The 20,719-nt window shown below is 37.4% G+C and overlaps 1 protein-coding gene across 1 annotated transcript in view; it reads right to left on the bottom strand.

Moving 5' to 3' along the window:
- Window positions 1-20,719, bottom strand: part of MYO9A (myosin IXA) — a 260,868-nt gene that overhangs the window by 1,808 nt on the left and 238,341 nt on the right. The window contains exons 41-43 of the mRNA XM_011953817.1: window positions 20,167-20,220; window positions 2,332-2,534; window positions 32-174 (exon numbers count right to left, since the gene is read on the bottom strand). Coding sequence (XP_011809207.1) covers window positions 32-174; window positions 2,332-2,534; window positions 20,167-20,220 — 400 coding nt within the window. The remainder of the gene's footprint in view (window positions 1-31; window positions 175-2,331; window positions 2,535-20,166; window positions 20,221-20,719) is intronic.

A 20,719-nucleotide genomic window follows, 5' to 3' on the forward strand; every position in this document is an offset into this window, starting at 1 on the left:
CTGGCGTCTTTGGTCTACCATGTTCACTTACCTGATTTCTCAGAGATAGCACATTCAGACTCTATATTCAAATTTTCTGAGCTATCAGCAGTCCCAATGGACGCCTCAGACTCAAGAGTTTCATCATCAGAGGCACGGGGTTCCAGTACAAGCATCTCAAATGTCAGCTCCTCCCTGTAAGATACAATCAAGAAACCATTAGCATATTTGATAGGAAGTAGAAGGAAGATAACAGAAAAAAAGATCCTCCATGAAAGTCAGGAATCTAAGAAGCAAAGAGAGTCCATTTTTACTGTCCCCATCCAGGTGGTGATGATGACCTGTATGCCAAATATGGTGAACGCTAAAACTATATGAACTAAAGGACAAAATGATAGTCAATCTAGGACCAATAATAGGGGTAAGAGTAGGGTGAAGATGCTGTTGTGGTGAGATCTTTCAGTAAAATGAACTCTGGACTGATAATCAGGAGATCAGGGCTCTAACCTTGTTCATAATGTCCCTAATGCATCAGGAAAGTACCTTTCTCTCTCTGGACCTCAGTTTCCTACCACAAAACAAAGAGATTAAACTAGATAACCTCTAAGATTCCTTCCAGCTCCTAAACTATTTTCCATGAAGCTTACTAACTGGCTATGGACTATATCCTCTACCTTCACCACAGAGACCTCTAGATGAAGAAAAACACTGATTGATCTTTTCTGTCCTTTGAAGCTTATGCCATCTTTGGTTATCGCATTCTCTAGTCTTCCTCCTTCATCACAATCACCCAGCTACCTCTCAGTAATGCCCCACATTCCGTGATGTCTTTGGTACTCAGCTCCTAACCTTGCTTTCTCACTAATGCTTGACATCACCTCATCTATTCAATTAATATCTTTGTAAAAATTCATCTCAATATCCTAACACTGAAGTTCTTTTATGTCTGCAACTTCTAACAATATTTTCCTCCACTTCTGCTAAGCTACTTTCTCCAATGCGCAGATGCTGGAGCTTGTCATTACCTGAATACACCAACTGTGAATCCAATATTCTGCCCTGTTCACAACCTCCTTATCCTTCCAATTCTTACTCACCTTCTAATCAAGTCTCTTCCCTAACAGAGCCCCTTACCTTTACTTCCACTTTACCTAGCTTGAGATCCATGAACAATCATTTCAAGAATAGTATCACTAGCATTACAATTGTCTGAGGTCATGTGCATTCTGAGACGGTGCTCGTTCTTCTTTCTTTTTCTAGGGACTCTCCCTTTTCTTGAAAATTCCTATGAATCCTTCAAGACCGCTAACATCATCGGCATCAAAGCCGAACTGGGTCTTCTTTTCAGCAAATAGCCCCTGGTCAATGTACATCATCTTTGCCTTATTCTAGCAAATAGCCCCTGGTCAATGTACATCAAATAGCAAATAGCCCCTGGTCAATGTACATCATCTTTGCCTTATTATGTTTTTTACAGCTGAGCCCCAGCTGCTTTTTTAGCTGGCCTATATTCCAGAATCAATCATGAGAGACCAAAAAAGTACTTTAACAGTCTCATATCCCCTTGTAAGTCAAACTCAAGACCTGTGATCCTGGAACTCAGGAATAAAGATCCCATTAAGACTTCCTAAGAGCCATCAACGTCGACCAGAACTATTACACAGCACCTTTAGGGAGAACCATGGCATGTTCATATTATCCCCAAGGCATAATGTCACCCAATCCCTGCAACAGTGATGAATGGAGGTAAAAGAGCTTCTTATTTATCTCTCTCCTAAATTGCAACCAATTTCCCTATCCAGTATCCTAGCACTCTCTAGGGCTACAGCATTACTATGACCATCTAGTTGCTGTTCCCATGGCCATATGGATCTTTGGCTAATAACCTTCCTTCATGGATTTGTGAATGATGCCCACTCTTGAAAGGGACTTTGGCTTAGCCTAAGAATTTCTACTCTTCTTTGCAAAATAAATCTGTTCATGAAGGCTGGTCTCTGACCTGTTAGGACTCCAGTACCTCATCTTGGCTCCCCACTGTTACTGCTAGATGAATCGTGACTAAGACTGACATGCCCCGTGGATACTGTGTCCTCCTCCCAGTCAGCCTCTCCAGACCATCACTGTAGCAGCCTCAGGTTTTCTAGCTTATGGAACTGGCTTCCCAGAGGGAACAACTTTCACACTGTTACCTGAGTATAGGCAACATGTCTTTGTCATTTCAACATCTCCTGTATCATCTGACACAGTGTTTAACACACAGCAGATAATAAATAAGAAAAAATAAAGGAACGATAGAAGGAAGGAAATGAAAACAGACAATGACTGTCTCTCCCCTTCCTCCTGGATACTCACTTCTCCTTCTGTAGGTTCTCAATCTGCTCAGTCAGTACTCTCTCCTCCTGCTGCATAGCTGCTTGCTGCTGTTCTGTGATGTCAGTCTCCATGGCTGCCTCACTAGTCAAGGTCTCCTCTGAGACATCAGACACAGAAGGCAACCGAACTACAACAGGAGATGATGAACCTGGATAGTTTCCTCGACGAATACGCCCCTTTCCCTGCAGAGGAAAATTCACATTAGAAAGTAAATTGAGTGACTGCATTAGTTTTATGCAGATCTTTTAGGATAACAAGTGTACTTCCATTACACCAGGTGAAAGGTAAGAACAAATGGAAACATTCTGCAAGGCCTAGGATATTTAGTGAGACATCATTCATCCAACACATTTAAGTTAAAATATTTCTTGCAAGAGTGCTGGAAAATGGATACTTCGGTAGGTGGGAGTGTAAGAAACCATTGTGTACTGAGATGAGATTCTTCTTTTAATATAAGCTGCATCCATTCCAAACAAAATAGCCACATCTGGATATTTATTTATTTATTTATTTATTTTTTTTGAGACGGAGTCTCGCTGTGTCACCCAGGCTGGAGTGCAGTGGCCAGATCTCAGCTCACTGCAAGCTCCGCCTCCCGGGCTCACGCCATTCTCCTGCCTCAGCCTCCCGAGTAGCTGGGACTACAGGTGCCGCCACCTCGCCCGGCTAGTTTTTTTTGTATTTTTAGTAGAGACGGGGTTTCACCGTGTTAGCCAGGATGGTCTCGATCTCCTGACCTCGTGATCCGCCCGTCTCGGCCTCCCAAAGTGCTGGGATTACAAGCTTGAGCCACCGCGCCCGGCCTGGATATTTATTTTTAAATTAATTAACATTGAAGTAACATTTCAGTTCTGCAGTCACACTAGCCACATTTCAAGTGCTCAATAGCCACAAGTAGCTCGTGACCCCCACAGACTGGTACACATATACATTTCCTATCATCATAGTAAGCTCTGATGGATAACAGTGCTCTATAACTTTAGCCTTGGAATGTACAATCTCTCTAGGAAGACCATAGAAGTATGTTCTAAAACTCAGTTTTGAAAAACAAAAACAAAATGTAGTCATTTATATAACACAGGGTGCTAGTGAGATATATTTTCTTAGAAACTTCTATTCTTGAGATTACAGTGTGAAAATCTCATTGCTGCTTCTTCCTTTTTTTTTTTTTTCCAAACATTGGTTACTTTATATATGACTGTAGCTTCCGGTAGTGGCAAACTAAACTTTCCAAGTTAATCTCCTGCTAAGAAACATAAAAACTCAACATATGCTTGAAGGCATTGAAGAGCTAACCAGATAGATTTAGGAGAGGCTAGTCCAGCATTTAGCGTTAATCTAAATGTCAGAGGTGGCTGTGACTCTAAACAGAGCTTTTGACATGCTACAGCAGAGGATGGCAAACTATGGCCTGTGTGGCAAATCTAGCCTTGCACATATTTTGTAAATACAGCTTCATTGGAATACGTTCATCCTCATTAATTTACTTATTGTTTATTGCTGCTTTTTCAGAACAATGGCAGAGTTGATTGCTGAGACGGAGACTGGCCTACAAAGCCTAAAATATATTATCTAGTCCTTTACAGAAAAAGTTTGCCATCATCTTGGGGTAGAGAATAAAAGTTGGAGCCAGACCCACTCAACGGTGTGAGTTGCTGCCTGGCAAAACCTCTGTGCCTGACACTAGGATCCCCAAGGTTTGTTTCTTAGACATAAGAGTAAACTGAAATTACAAAAGTCCCCGCAGATACTGTAGTCTAGCTTCAAGTCATCTGAATGGTCCCGAAAATTCTAATACCTAAAAATGAATTAAAGTAATCTCAGATTGCTAATACTTTAGGACCAGGGAGAAAAAAATGAAAACATTCTGTGGAGGAAAGTAACATTATCCTAGGCCTCAAAATATTTTAAAAATAATGTTTCAAATACTCTGATGAATAATCAAAGGTAACAGGCACAAAAGGAGACAAGACAACGTAAATGAAAACTAGTAAAAATGACAGAAAACAGAAACCCTAAAAGACTCCAGATATTGTAGCTATGGGATTTAAAATAACCATGCTGAAGGAGATAGGAAGACATAGTTGAAGTAGTGGACTGGAAATTAGGTCAAAAGAAAAATCCTGAACCAAGCAGGAAGAAATGAAAGAATGGAAAAATTCACAAAAGATAAAAGAATGGCTGGGCGCAGTGGCTTACACCTGTAATCCCAGCACTTCAGGAGGCTGAGGTGGGTAGATCACTTGAGGCCAGGAGTTCAAGATGAGCATGGCCAACATGAAGAAACCCCATTTCCACTGAAAATACAAAAATTAGCTCGGCATGGTGGCATGCGCCTGCAGTCCCAGAACTCAGGATGCTGAGGTAAGGGAATTGCTTAAACTCGAGAGGCAGAGGTTGCAGTGAGCCAAGTTTACGTCACTGCACTCCAGCCTGGGCAAATATCAGGACAAGAGAGATCCTATTCAAGAAATGATATTCAAGAGATCATGGCAGAGCATTTTTTTAAAAGCAGTTAAAGATATTAACCTAGGAATTTAAGAAAGCCTAAACCCCTAAGAAAGAGAAATAAAAAGAAGTCTATACCTAGACAAACTATTGTTAAAAACTAAAGGCCTAAGGTAAAAGACTTAAAAGCAGTTACAAAAAGCAAATTACTTGCAAAAAAGGAACAACTATTAGATTCAAAGTCTGTTTCTCAACAGAAATAATGGAATGCAGAAAACAATGGAATATTTTCATGGTATGAAAGGAAAAAGGAACTGCCAAGCTTAACTGTTATATATAGAAAATAATTTTCAGGAATGAAGGTGAAATAAAGACATTTCAGACAGACTAAGGGGAGAATCTGACACCAGCAGACCTGCACTAAAGGAAATATTGAAGGGAAGATTGAAAATGTCTCAAGAAGAAAAGTTAGAGGTGTGAGAAATAATGAAAGGCAATGAAAACTGAGTATGTCTAAACAGTGACTGCATAAAACACAATAACGATGTGTTGGATTTAAAACATATAGATAATTAAGATATACAACAATAAGAGCAACAAAATCATATCATAGTAAGGCATATTAAAGCACCTGTATTATCTAGGAAAAAGATAAAACTACTAGTTAACAGACATTGATAGATCACAGATCTGTTTTCACCATTTGGTTAATACTAAAATAACAGTAAAAGAGTGTAAAACTTCCAAACAAAAGAAAAAATGGAATAAAAATGTAGTCAAAAAAATGCAAGAAAGAGCAAAAAAGGCAAGGAAGAAAAAGGAACATATATCAGGTAGGACAAATAAAAAGCACATAAAAAGCAGATTTTAAACCCAAATATATTGGTGATTATATTAAATGTAAATAGATGAAATGCTCCTATTAAAATTTGAAGATTGTCAGGCCGTATAAAAAAAAAGAAAACCTAACTATGTGATGTTTATAAAAGACACGTGAATTCAGAAAGGCTGAGAGTAAAGAAATGGGAAAAAAAAAAATACATACCATGCAAATACTAACCAAAATAAAGCTAGTACAGCTATGTTAACCACAAACAAAGTAAACTTTATGAAGTGTTACCTGTGATAAAGAGGGATACCTCACAATGACAAAGTTTCATATTATGAAGATAAAACATTTCCAAATATGTATGTACTTAAGAAATTGCTTCAAAAAATTTAAAGTAAAATATTGACAGAAATATTTAAAGAAAAATAGACTATAATCAGTACTGAGAGAACAAGTGTGCACATGCAATCAGAAATGATGTAAAACTGAACTTGATGTAAGCAATCTAACAGACATATACAGACTTCAGTATCTAACTACAGAATATTCACTTTAAAGCACACATAGCAAAACAACAAAATTCCAAGGGTTGAAATAATTTATCTGACCATTAAAATAATTTAAAACAAGTTTTCTAATAATGCAGTTACAAAGAGAAAATTAAAAATTCTTGTACACTCAGAAATTAAGAAATAGACTTTAAAACAAACCATGGTCAAAGAGGAAATCACAAAGAAAATTAGAAAATATTTTGAATGAAACAATATAAAAACCCATGTAAGCTCTGTCTACTTTAAAGTTATAGCCTTAAATACATACATTAGAAAAGAAGGAAAGATTCATAATTAAGGATGTAAGAATCTATTTCAGGAAACTAGATAAAGAACAACATAATCAATTCCCCCTGCAACAAAAGCAATAAAGAAAAGTGCAAACAAACATTAGAATGAAGACAATCAAAGTCAAATGTAGCTTTGAAGAGGCGAATAAAAATTTTAAAACTCTAGCAAGACTGAAAGAGAGAAGTTACAAATAACCAAAGGTGGGAATGAAAAACGGAACATCACTACAAATCTTGTAGACCCAGAGGGTAAGAGACTACTAAAAACAACTTCATGTCAATAAGTATAAAATTTTAGACAAAGTGGAGAAATTTCTACAAAAATCTAATTAATGCCATCAATGAAGAAATTAGAAATGTGAATAATATTAAAGAAATTGAATCCAGAATCAAAATCTTTCCAAACACAAAAACTCTAGGCCTAGATTTCAGTGGCAAACAAGAAGAAGTAACAAATTCTTCCACAGAATTAAAAAAGAAATTATTCCCTAACTTGTCTTTAGAGGCAGGCGTAACTTTGATAACAAAACAAAACAAATACATTGAAAAGAAGGATTACTGCCAGGTGCAGTAGCACATGCTCACAATCCCAGAACTTTGGGAGGCTGAGGCAGGTGGATCGCTTGAGCTCAGGAGTTCAAGATCAGCCTTGGCAACATGGCAAAACCCCTTCTCTACAAAAAAATACAAAAATTAGCCAGGTGTGGTGGCACGTGCCTGTAGTCCCAGCTACATGGAAGACTGAGGCGGGAGCCCAGGAGGTTGAGGCTGCAGTGAGCCAAGATCATGCCAGTGCACTATAGCCTGGGTGATAACAGTGAGGGCCTGTCTCAAAACAAACAAAAACAAAAACAAAAAAGGATTATTATGGCTTAACTTTACTCATAAACACATGCAAAAATCCTAAACAATATTCTAACTATAACAGAATCAAGTAATATAGAAAATGTAATATAAAAATATTAAATATATGAAAAGTTGTATTTATTGTAGTAGTATAATGATGGTTTAACATTAGAAATGGACTCTGTGTAATGTGTCATATCAATGCAATAAAAAAGTCTGATAAAACCTCAATACATGCAGTAAAGGCATTTCATAAAATTCAACATTCTATCACAATTAACAACTCTTAGAAAACCTGGAATAGAACACATACTTAATCTCATAAAGTACCTACAAAAATTCTATAGCAAACATCACACTTGGTGGTAAAAGGTTGAAAGCTTTTCCTTTAGGGCTGGGAGCATGCCAGTAATGATCACTATCACCACTTCCATTCAACACTATACTTCAGGTTCTAACACAAGAAAAAGAAAGAAAAGCTATAAGGATTATAAAAGAGCAAATGAAACTATCATTATTCATGGATGGTATGACTGTACAGATAGAAATTCCAAAGGAATCCACAGAAAACTTATTAGAATAAGTGAATTCAGCAAAGTCACTGAATACAAGATGAAAAATACCAAAATCAATTGTATTTTTATACAACAGAAAATAAAAATTTTAAAATAATACCTATGATTGCATTTAAATATTAAATACCTAGCAGTAATTCAAACTAAAGATGTGTAAAATCTCAACACAGAAAACTATAAAACACTTTTGAGAGTAGCTAATGCGCTACATGAATGAAGAGATATATCATGTTCACAGATGGAAAAAATCAGTATCGTAAAAATGTCAATTCTCCAGAAGGCAATCTATAGATCCAATGCAATCCCAATAAAAATCCCAAAAAAATTTTTTTTTTTTTTTTTTTTTGAGGCGGAGTCTCGCTCTGTCGCCCGGGCTGGAGTGCAGTGGCCGGATCTCAGCTCACTGCAAGCTCCGCCTCCCGGGTTTACGCCATTCTCCTGCCTCAGCCTCCTGAGTAGCTGGGACTACAGGCGCCCGCCACCTCGCCCGGCTAGTTTTTGTATTTTTAGTAGAGACAGGGTTTCACCGTGTTAGCCAGGATGGTCTCGATATCTTGACCTCGTGATCCGCCCGTCTCGGCCTCCCAAAGTGCTGGGATTACAGGCTTGAGCCACCGCGCCCGGCCCCAAGATAATTTTTTGAAGCTGATTCCATAATTTATATGGCAATATAAACAGCCAAGAATAGTCAAAGCACCATTGAAGAAGGTAGGATGACTTATTCTACCAGATATTTTTAGAAAGCTATGGTAAATAAAATAGTGGTGGTGTTGGTACAAAGGTAGTCAAAACAAAGCCCCTAGAAACAGACCCACACATAAAAAGGCTCCCAATTTACAACAAAAGGGGAACTGCAGGGCATTGTGGAAAGGAAAAATTTTCTTAAACATGACCCTAAAAGGTATTCATCCCAAAGAGAAAGACTGATTAACAACATTAAAATCCAGAACCTCTGTTCATCAAAAAAGAAAGGAAAAAAGCAAACCATAGAATGGAAGAAAATTTGCAACAAAAGTAACAATAAAGGATTTGTATCTGGAATTCATAAAGAATCCCTACAGAACATCAGAAAAAGACAGACAACCCAATTAGAAAAACAGGCAAGAGCTCTGAACAGGCTCCTCACAAAAGAGGATATAGAAATGGCCAACATGTATATACACACACACATTATACATGTTAGAGTCACAATAAAAAATACAATTTTTAAAAATAACACACCCATCAGAATAGCTAAAATTAAGGAATCTGGTAATAAAAGTGCTGGGGGCAGGTGGAGCAATTGGGAATTCCTACACACTGCTAACATATTAACAACCATTTTGGAAGAAAGTTTGGCATTATCTACTAAAGTTGAAGATAAATATATCCTGTGACCCTGCAAATCCACTCCTGTATATTTCGCCAACAAAAAATACATGTATGAGTCCATTAAAATCATAATTCCCCAAAACACAACCCAAATGTCCATCAACAGTAGACTAAATTGTGGTATATGCATACACTGATAAACTATACAGTTATGAAAATGAGCTACAACTAAACAAAATATGAATAAGTCTTACACACATAAGGTTAACTGAAATGAATCAGAGACAAAATAATACATCTTTTTTTTTTTTTTTTTTTTTTTTTCTGTTGCCCAGGCTGGAGTGCAGTGGCCGGATCGCAGCTCACTGCAAACTCCGCCTCCCGGGTTTACACCATTCTCCTGCCTCAGCCGCCCGAGTAGCTGGGACTACAGGCGTCCGCCACCTCGCCTGGCTAGTTTTTTGTATTTTTTAGTAGAGACAGGGTTTCACCGTGTTAGCCAGGATGATCTCGATCTCCTAACCTCATGATCCACCCGTCTCGGCCTCCCAAAGTGCTGGGATTACAGGCTTGAGCCACCACGCCCGGCCAATAATACATCTTATACGATGCCATTTATATAAAGCTCAAAATTAGGTAAAGCAAAACTATAGTGCTCAGGGACACATATTTTAGTAGCAAACAAAAAAGAAAACAAAAGAAGTCATTAATGTAAAAATCAGGTTACTGCTTACCTCTGGAGGAGAAAGAGGATCATGACTAGAAAGGGAAAAAGGAGAGTTTCTGGGGATGCTGGCAATGTCCTATTTCTTGAGCTGGGGTGGTATGTGGATGTTCATTTATAATAATTCATTAAACTGAATATTTATGTTTCTGTGTTTTTCACTATGTTTTGTATTTTGCAATAAAAAAGATATTTAAGAGTTCCTTTTCAAAGTTAGCTATTTATGGAAATACATGAATATCCATTGAAAATTATGTCACTTTGACAAATTTCTGAGTTGGTTTTGGCAAGAAAGAAAGGAAAAGTGTTGTTTCAAAAACAGAAACCCATGATCTAGTGCAGGTGATAAGGTAAAGGCTGGAGGGTAGTTCTAAGGGCATTCAGGCTAACTCCTCCAAAACTAAAACACATAATGGGATAAAATCAGGAGGATTACAATATTGCTATTCCACTTTTCGTTCTAAAGTCAACAAGGACAAAACATGTTAAGAAAAACAAGCTCAAAACAGAAGATCAGTCTTCAAATTGAACAAAAAATGACAAAGTATTCTTTATGCTATAAATTCCAGGACATCATCCAGTTCCATTTGACGTTGACTATTTATAGCCAAATGAATAAATAATATGATTTAAAAGCCTCAAGAAGCTTGAAAATCTGAGTTTATTCCTAGTGTCCACATTCCAGTATTCAATAAAAGAGCTGCCTTTTTTCAATGTTCATACCATTAGCTGGCCACCAGAGTATTTCACCATGAGTTAAGCTGCAAATCACTTAATATAGCTGAAGAAAATCAAACAAGCTCAACAGATCTGATCTATTTTAAGAAGCATTAAACAAAACAAAGAAAAATGGAAACTCCTACAGCCTAGAATTATCTTACAAAGATTAAAGTAATTTTTAAAAAGTTGATTACATGGAGCTTTTAGAAACATGGGAAAATACTAATACTGTGTTAAAAACAGTACATAAGGTTGTATACCATTGGTTTTAAAAATGAGTAATACAAAATTTACAAATACACTAAATTATTAACAGTAGTTTCCTGACTGGAATAATATCCTTCACTTCCCCACTTTCCTATAATAAGCATTAATTTACTTTTTTCAAACTGGAATTTTTTCTTTTGGATCCCTGCTCACTGTATATTCTCTTGTAGTGTTTTTTTCCATAATATTTTTCTCCCATCAGTGTAAGTGTCACAGAGTGAAAAAGGCAAATATTTTCTTGACAGTATCATAAAAATAATTGTAGACCTCCCTGAAAAGTATCTGTAGATAACACTGAGAAGTGGTTTATAGTATCCTTTGTTCATTTTACACTGGGTAGCTAATCTTTCTATTTACTTATAATGAGCTTCTCTTTATTAAGGAAAATTAGACTTTGAAATGGGAATTGAAAATATTTTCTTATGGTACATCACTTCCCTTTTACTTTCTTTATGGTCATTTTTGTCACACAATAATACTTGGTTTTTGTTGCTGAACCTTTCAACTTTTTTCTTTAATAGTCTTATATAATAGCAAAGCCCTGTCCAAGATTATATTTTTCCATCATAATAGGGATTGTATTGGTTTTGACTGATCACAGACTACATGAATAATTTGTACCCAACTCTTAACGCAAGTACTGGAAAAAATATAAAGCCGTATTGTCATCCTTTTTCTCAGTAACTATTCCAGTGACTTCCTGGCTTAAAATTTGCAGGCAAACTGTTCCTAAAATGAGAATATCAAAATACAATTATATTCAACTGTTAATAAGTAGGAGGTCTCAAGTCGTACTAAATACAATTTAATATTATACACAATACCCAGATTTCCAATCCTTTATAGCACATTAATAGGATTATCAGAAAAATCTGGACTGGACTACCACTACCAAAGACATCACAGATAATATACTTTTGACAGACAGCCAAGATCAGGAAGCAGTTTAAGACATTATTAGGCTTATAGAGAGCTAATTATTCTCAGTTTGTACAGAAAAACAAACTAGCACTTAATTCATTCCTTTCAAATGGGAGGAAATGGAGTTCTCTTCTTAAAAGCTGTGTTTTCAGAGCTCTAAAAAGGTACACTTATAAAATAATTTAAAAATTCTTCTGAATTGTACAATGAGATACTGGGACCCCTGACTTGATAAGAGATCTTTAATCACACTTAGCTTCTTTCTTGCTTGTTTTCAGTTTCTGTTTTATGAAGATAAATGTTGTCTGGTTAATCTCTTTCCATTTGCTCCCATTTTCCCTTTTTATTTGTACTTTTTTCACCCTAAAGATGTATCCTCTTCAGCCACCTTTTATGGCTTGGTTTCAACTTTTGCATGAAAAGGTTTAGGTGATAAGTTTTCTGATTTCCCCTTGGGCTCTTTCCCAATTGCCCTTTGAGCTGAGTTAAACGACTTGGATATTTTGGCAGTATTAAGGTAGAGAGGTAGGGTACTTGAGTGTCTACAGGATGCAGGGCAGTGAGGACCTCTGCCAGGATAGTGCCAGAGCTACTTTTATGTTTTAGTCTTTGATGTGAATTTTTTTTTTTTTTTTTTAAAGATACAGGCTAGAATCTTGCTCTTGCTCAGGCTAGAATGCAGTGGCACAATCACAGCTCACTGCAGCCTTGAACTCCTGGGCTCAAGGGATCCATCTACCTCAGTATGCCCAATATGTGGGACTACAGGCATGTGCCACCATGCCCAGCTAACTTTTTAAATTTTTTGTAGAGATGAGATCTCGCATTATTGCCAAGGCTGATCTGAAACTCCTGGCTTCAAGAATCCTCCTGCTTTGGCCTTCCAAAGTGCTGGGATTACAGGCATGAACTACTGTGCCTGGCCTGACTCAGCGTTTTTGTTTGTTTGTTTCTTTTCTTCCCTACATGGATATTCATTTTCCCCACATCATTTAGTGAATACCAGACCTTTGAAATGCCACTCACATTATAATCCTTTATTTTTCTCTTTTAGAATTTCCCCAATTATTCTGCTTCTTTATTTTCTTATAAATTTTAGCATCAACTTGTAAAGGTCCCCAAAGTACTCTTTTGCTATTTTTGTTGAGACCATATTTGTAAGTAAAGAGTTATAAAACTCTTTCCTTGTCTGTGTAAGAACTGATCTTTGGTCAATGTTCTAGCTCAGGACCCCTGGAAACTTGATAAAGGCAGGCTGCAAATGATGTTATTAGGCAACATCACCTTTGGTAAAAATTAATCTGATTGATAAACTGCATCTGGAGAAGAAGTAAAGATAAATTGTAAATATCCCGTAGAAAGCCATATATTTGGAATTCCCTGAAAGTGGAGTCAGCTGTAACTGGACATACCCCTTGCAGGGACGCTGGAAACAATGTCTATGGAATTTTACAAGAGGTTAATTCCTGTATAGGCATAAAACTTCCCAGGCAGAATAGTTCTGCATCCATTGGATGTGGAGTCCTTTTTCCTTGCACCTGAGTTGTGACTTAGAGGCCAAAGATAACTCATTGATGGTTGTGTTGTGTGGACTGCTGCAAGGGCTCCCACACGAGGATGATCTTATGCTCTCTGCAAGCATGCTGTACTTCCAGTCCCATATCCTAAGTGATTCTGATGCCAACTGAAGCCCATGGTAGTCATAATATGAGTCTGAAAGTTGAGCCTAAGAAAATATCCTCTTTCCCTCCTAGTGGGTATTGAAACAATATATGAATAGACTAATTTAGAATAACTGACACCATTGCAAAATTTAGCCTTTCTTTCCAAATGTATTTGTTTAAGTCTTCTTTTGTAATATTTAAGGTTTTAAAGCTTTTTTTTTTCTTTTGAGACGGAGTCTTGCTCTGTCGCTCAGGCTGGAGTGCAATGGTGCAATCTTGGCTCACTGCAAGCTCTGCCTCCCAGGTTCACACCATTCTCCTGCCTCAGCCTCCCGAGTAGCTGGGATTACAGGCGCCCGCCACCACGCTCGACTGATTGTTTTTGTATTTTTTAGTAGAGATGGGGTTTCACCATGTTAGCCAGGATGGTCTCAGTCTCCTGACCTTGTGATCCGCCTGCCTCAGCCTCCCAAAGTGCTGGGATTACAGGCGTGAGCCACCGGGCCCGGCCTTAAGGCTTTCTTTGTACAAATCTTCTACATTTCTTATTAAGTGTATTCTTTGATGTTGATGTTTAAAGTGCATGTGTGTGTACAATATACAAACGGGCATTTTTCTTCCATCATATCATCCAAGTGGTTGTTTGTATAAGTAAAATTTATTAATTGTACTCAGACATCCTACTGAAAATTCTCTTATCATCTTAAGTTCTTTAGTTGATTTTCCTAAGTTTCACATGTATATAATCATAATGGAAATAGCAATAATTTTACTTCTTTAAAATTTTCTATCTCCAATTCTTTTTTCTTAATTGCTTTAGCTAGTACCTTCAGATCAATGTCAAGTAACAGTTGGGATAATGGATATCCTTGCCTTTTCTGATTTTAATCAGAATGCGTCCAGTGTTCTTCCATTAAGCAAGATGTTGGATTTTAGGTTCAGATATGTTTTTATCATGCTAAGAATATAAGATATCACTGTTTTAATAAGAATGTTTTTAAAAAGAATGCTGATATATCAAATGCCTTTAAAATATCTATGAGGATAATACAATTTTTCTCCACAGATCAACAAACATGGTGAATGACATTAATAGCTATCCTAATATAGAGTCATCCTTGCATTCCTAGGTTAAATCCTCCTTGGTCAAGGTTTATATTTTTATATTTATAGGCTACTGAATTCTGCTTGCTGATTCATTTTTATTTTTTAATTCTTTTTTTTTTTTTGAGGGTCTCCCTCTGTCACCCAGGCTGGAGTGCAGTGGTGTTATCACTGCAGCCTTGACTTCCTAGGCTCAGGTGATTCTCTCATCTCAGCCTCCCTAGTAGCTGGGACTACAGGTGCTCGCCACCAGGCCTAATTTTTTGTTTTTTGTTTTTGTTTTTTTTGTAGAGACGGGGTTTCACCATGTTGCCCAGGCTGGTCTCAAACTCTTAGGCTCAAGGATCCATACGCCTTGGTCTCCCAAAGTGCCGGTGATATTTTAACCTAGGATTTTTGAATTAACATTCATAGATGAGGCAGTCCTACATGTATATATCAGGTGCTATCTCTGTGTGTATGGGGGTGTGTGTATAAGAATTCTCTTTCTCTCTATGGAGAGAGTTCCATAACAAGCATAGTTCTTAATGGTTTTAAAATATTAATTTAGACTGGGCATGGTGGTTCACGCCTGTAATCCCACCACTTTGGGAGGCCGAGGAGGGCAGATCATCTGAGGTCAGGAGTTCGAGACCAGCCTGGCCAACATGGCGAAACCCCGACTCTACTAAAAATAAATACAAAAATTAGCCAGGTGTGGTAGTGCATACCTGTAGTCCCAGCTACTCGGGAGGCTGAGGCATGAGAATTGCTTGAACCCAGGAGGCAGAGGTTGCAGTGAGCCAAGATTGTGCTACTGCCCTCCAGCGTGGGTGACAGAGTGAGACTCTGTCTCAATTAAAAAACAAACAAAAAATCAACTCATTTAATCCTAAGTTTGGTACTATTAACCAATTTACAGATAAGAACACTGAGGCATGGAGATTAAATAATTTGCCCATGTCACAACTACTAGTAAACTAGAGCTAGGATTTACACCCAAAAGTCTAGTCCAGAGTCCATGCTGTGCTCTGCTGCTTTTAATATTTCTATAAGCAATTTTTATTAGTTTTTTCTTTGTGTATGCGTGTGTGTGTGTGGTGGAGGGTGAGGATCAGTGTTAGACTTAGTTAAAAAAAGACCTTTTCCCCTCTCTGCTCTGAGACAGCTTAAATTATCTTGTAATTATGTATTTAAAGAGTTGGTACCTTTTCTTTGTGAAACTATTTATTTCTGGTGTTTTTAAAAGAGAGGACGTTCTTAGACAACTCTGCTATCTCTTCTTCTTTGTAAATTAGTCTGTTTGGCAGGGCGTGGTGGCTCATGCCTGTAATCCCAGCACTTTGGGAGGCCGAGGTGGGTGATCACCTGAAGTCAGGAGTTTGAGACCAGCCTGGTCAACATGGTGAAACCACGTCTCTACTAAAAATACAAAAATTAGATGGGCGTGGTGGGGGGGGGCGCCTATAATCTCAGCTATTTGGGAAGCTGAGGCAGGACAGCTGCTAGAACTGGGGAGGCAAAGGTTGCAGTGAGTCGAGATCGTGCCATTGCGCTCCAGCCCAGGCTGACAACAGCAAGACTCTGAAATAAAATAAAAAATAAAAATTAAAAAATAAAATAAAATAGTCTTAGGATTCTTTTCAGCTATTTCGTCTGTTTTTGTTTTTTAAGACAGGGTCTCGCTCTGTCACTCAGGCTGGCGTGCAGTGGTGCTATGTTGGCTCACTGCAATCTCTGCTTCTCGCGCTCAAGCGATCCTCCCACCTCAACCTTCCAAGTATCTGGGACCATAGGCATGCACCACGACATCTGGCTAATTTTTTTTGTATTTTTGGTAGAGATGGGGTTTCACCATGTTGCCCAGGCTGGTCTTGAACTCAAGTGATCCACTCGCCTCAGTCTCCCTAAGTTCTGGGAGCTACCACTCCCGGCTCCTTTTCAGCTATTTTTACTGAGAACTTTGAAGACGACCCAGGAAGAAATTGTTTTTATGGCTAAAAAATAGTAGCTAACATTAGTTCCCATTCCCTATCATAAATATAAGATATAAAGCACCAAAATTTACATTAAGTACTAAACTCTGAGACCTTGTGAGTCCTGGCTCACTCTTCAAGGCCCCATAGTACTAATGTTTTAGAGTTTGCTTCAAAACAAAGCCTATTTTGGTTTTAATTTAAAGTTTCCCTTCTGCACAATTATATATACAAGTTTTATGCAAGCTACATAGCTTTTTACAGAATTAAACCTTGTTGACTTATACCAACTGGTAGGTCTTTCTCCATCTGATTAATTTAAACTCATCCCTTAAGAGCTAGCTCACATGTCACTTCTACAGCCTTACCCTGTGCCACCAGGCAGAATTAAGTACTTCTTCCTTGGTATTCCCACCATATTTGGCACACAGTACCGTCTGATCCATCTCTTCCTCCTTCCTTTAGGGACATGCTTTCTAATACCCACAAATTCAACCACCTAATCATATAGATTTGCCATGCTCTGTCTAAGGAAGTCTGTATATAATTCTATTGTTTATTTTTTCTAAGAATGATATTCTGAAACAGACAGTCTTAATTATTTAATTTGGGTTAGAATTCTGTGAGACCAGTCCATTATGGGCTTCTTAGACTGTAACAAAAATATTGAGAGTCAAATGCTCTAATGTGGGGGATCTCAGTGATACCTATTTGAGGGAAAGAGGATCCCTATTTGAGGGAATCAGTTGAAACTCACTTTTTCATTTTCTCCTAAGACTTAAGAAGATAACTATGGAGACAAATAGAAGATATGCCATAGTGTTAGAATGAATAAGGCCTATGAGGAGAGTTTTGATTTCTTCTGAAAATTCTATAAGGTTCATGATAGCAAAAGAACGCAAGAAGGAATGGCAAGGCATGATTGATGGGCACAAAGAAATTAAATACTATAAATCGAAGTAAGTCTAAACAGTAAAAGAGACTCATGGTGATAATGAAAGAATGAATTACATTGTCTTTAATAAACCTGATGACTGTTCAGAAAAAGACATATATTACCCTCATGCAGAAAGTCACGATATTTTATGAAGACCCAAAGAAAGTATATGTTATTAGGGTTTCTCTATGGGTTAAATGTGTGAGGAGGAGGAACTGTGCATCATCTAGACAGAACAATATATAGCTAGCTAAAACACAAATCTCAGAATCCTAATGAAATTTTACTTAAAAATAGCACTTCAGGGCAAGATGCACGATCCCTGTTGAGTGTCTTGTTAAGTTACAAAAATAGGAAGGAAACGAATTATCAGACTACTTCCTGAGGAATTTGCTTTCCTGGTAAGGAGAGATCCTTTATCCAAGGCTTTTTTGGAAAAGATTGGTTGTTTTGTGTGGTATTATAATTAGGTATCCAAGCTTGTTCAAAAATCATATCCCAGTGCCTGTAGTTATGGTTCACCAGATAATCAGGGTTAGTAAGCACTTTAAACATAGCTAGTATCTGTTTGTATGTGTTTATATCTTGCATATGAAAAGGAATTATTCTCAACAAATATTTCTGTGAAGTGCAGTGAGCCGGTAGTATTATATGTAATACAGTGCAGTGGTTCTCAGAGTGTAGCCCACAGAACCCCAGCAAAGATATGCTGGGGTGTAATGATGCCCTCAAAACCATTTCAAAGGGTCTACAATGTCAAAATTATTTTCATCATTATACTAAGAGGCTATTTGCCATTTTAACTTGTTGACATCTGTGCTAATCATATAAAAGCAATTGTGGGTTCAACTGCTGTCACCTTTACATGAATCAAGGTATTGATACCAAATGGTTCTAGCAGTCTTCATGTTCTTTTGCTACCACACATTTAGTTTTTAAAAAATCAGTTTCATTTCATGTCATTGACCAAGACGTATAAATTAATTTTATTACTTCTTAACTGATAAATCAACTATTTTCAATTTTCTGTATGATTAACTGGAAATCACACATGCAGCAACTCTGTCACATACTGATGGTTACCTCAACAAAGAGTATTTGTGCAATTCTTTGAATTGCAAGCAAAATTAGCTGCTTTATTAATGAAACAGTATTTATAATAATTGACAACGTTTGATTATTCTTCTTGAGTAAGTGGTACACATTTTCTTTGAAATTGTATGAAGGGAATCTGTTACTGCAAGTGAAACAAATGGCGATATTTGTTGTCAGAGAGTAAATTTCGAGCTTTCAAACAAATATCAGAATTTTGGAAAACTTGTAACTGCCCTGTGAGTTTGACAGCTTCCCATATGGTGTGAATGCCAACACCCAGGGTTTAGCCAGAAGATGTAACCAAATCTTGCAAGGGACTATCAGTGCCTACACAAATGGGATAGAACTGAGTTCATCGTCAACAGGGGTAAACTGGAGCTACTACTTATCTTTACTTAGCCTACTGACAATGAGCCAGAACAGCAGTGTTGAACAACAAAGAAAGTGGACTGCCATCTCAACACCGGGATATCATACAGAATTCTGCCTCCCCTATCACTCCTCCTAGTCTCAACATCAGGGGAGAAAGGGTCAAGAAAGACGAAGGGCAGAAGTGTCTGACAAACAGAAATTACCCACCTACCCCCAAAGTTTTAAGTTCCAGATAAAGGTCTAGTCTGCCCTGGGAGGAAGTGAGACGAGCACTGGATTTAAAACTGACTGAAGTTTTAATATGAAGAGAACTGACTCTTAAATACTAGAATGAAATGAATTTTTGAAAATTATAGAATTGGTTTCAAGATGCTGTTAAGGTAATTGACATCCAGTGGGAAAGGGAAGTTGGACAGGCTGGAGTTGAGAGGCAGTTATAGACAAAAAGAAAAACTGATTTGTATTAATATCTCAACAAGTTAAGCCTCCTCAATAAAAAGGTTACACACAGGTGGACAGTTTTCCACACAGATTGGTGTTCTCAGCCTTCCATCCCATTCCTTTTTTGTATAATCAATGGAACTGAAGAGGGATACCAGCAATGAGATCCTGGTATGAGTTCTAGCATACCATAATATTTAAGTCTAGAACTAGTCCACCAATTTGGATTAGTTCACTCCTATTTGTAGCTCTGTTTGATAAATGCTAAGTGGATAAGAACCATATTTCTACCTCTGGGAGGACACCATCAGTGTTAGACAGATATGAATGGACAAATAAGCATTACTAATGATAGGAGATGCTGAAAGTAATAATAAGTATTTCAAATAATAAAGTGGAGAAGATTGCTGGGAACACAGCTCAAAGAGCAGAAATTAATTTGATATCTCAATGCTTTTAACTTTCACCTTTTAATGATTCAACCAAAGAAGAAACCCAAAAGGAGGCTCATCTGACAAAGAGGAGAAACCAATATATTTTAAATGGATGCTGTTCAACTACACAATACGAGGAAGGAAAATGAAGGATCTAAAAAAAGAGATTAAGAGAAAAGTAAGTGAAAGCTCATCAAAAAGTAGAACCTGACTTGGGGCCAAACATGGAGGGTGGACAGGCATGAATGATAGACAGAGCGGAACAATTCCTGGATGAATGAAAGACAATAATGTAGAGTGGCTGTAACACATTGCATTATTAATACATACCGAGACTGAATTGCGGGTAATGTTCATGAATCTAACTGCAATTAGTACAGGTTTCTGGATTAGGAAGGACATGAAAAGGAAAGCAGAAGGTTAGAATGTACATGTCATTGCCCCATTAAAAGAGAAGGTTTAATCTTGCAATGGACTGAATATCCATCTTCTGCAACACAGGAAAAAAGCACAGCTTATCTATCTGCTTTGAAAAGTAGGTTTATAGCAAAAGGCTCTTCCCTTCCTGCCTGGATAGCCACCACTAAATTGGGCCTCTCAGAACTGAGTTCCTGAAAATTCATACTACAGAAATGTTTCACTTTTAAGTGGGATTTCTGTTTTTAATTTCTGGGGAAAAGATTTAGATAGTATCCTATGATGAGTTTTATTTAATATCTTTACTGCCTGCAAAAAGCCCATGCTTATGTTTGTTTTTACAGAAGACCCTTCGCTACCTTAATCAACAGACCTTTGTTAAGCACTTATTCAGTGCCAGGCAGATTACATAGTAAAGGAAGAAAAAGAATTATTTTAGTGCTAATCTAAATGCAAACTGTGAAGA

Source organism: Colobus angolensis, unplaced genomic scaffold, assembly GCF_000951035.1.
Source record: "Colobus angolensis palliatus isolate OR3802 unplaced genomic scaffold, Cang.pa_1.0 Scaffold372, whole genome shotgun sequence".
NCBI lineage: Eukaryota > Metazoa > Chordata > Mammalia > Primates > Cercopithecidae > Colobus > Colobus angolensis.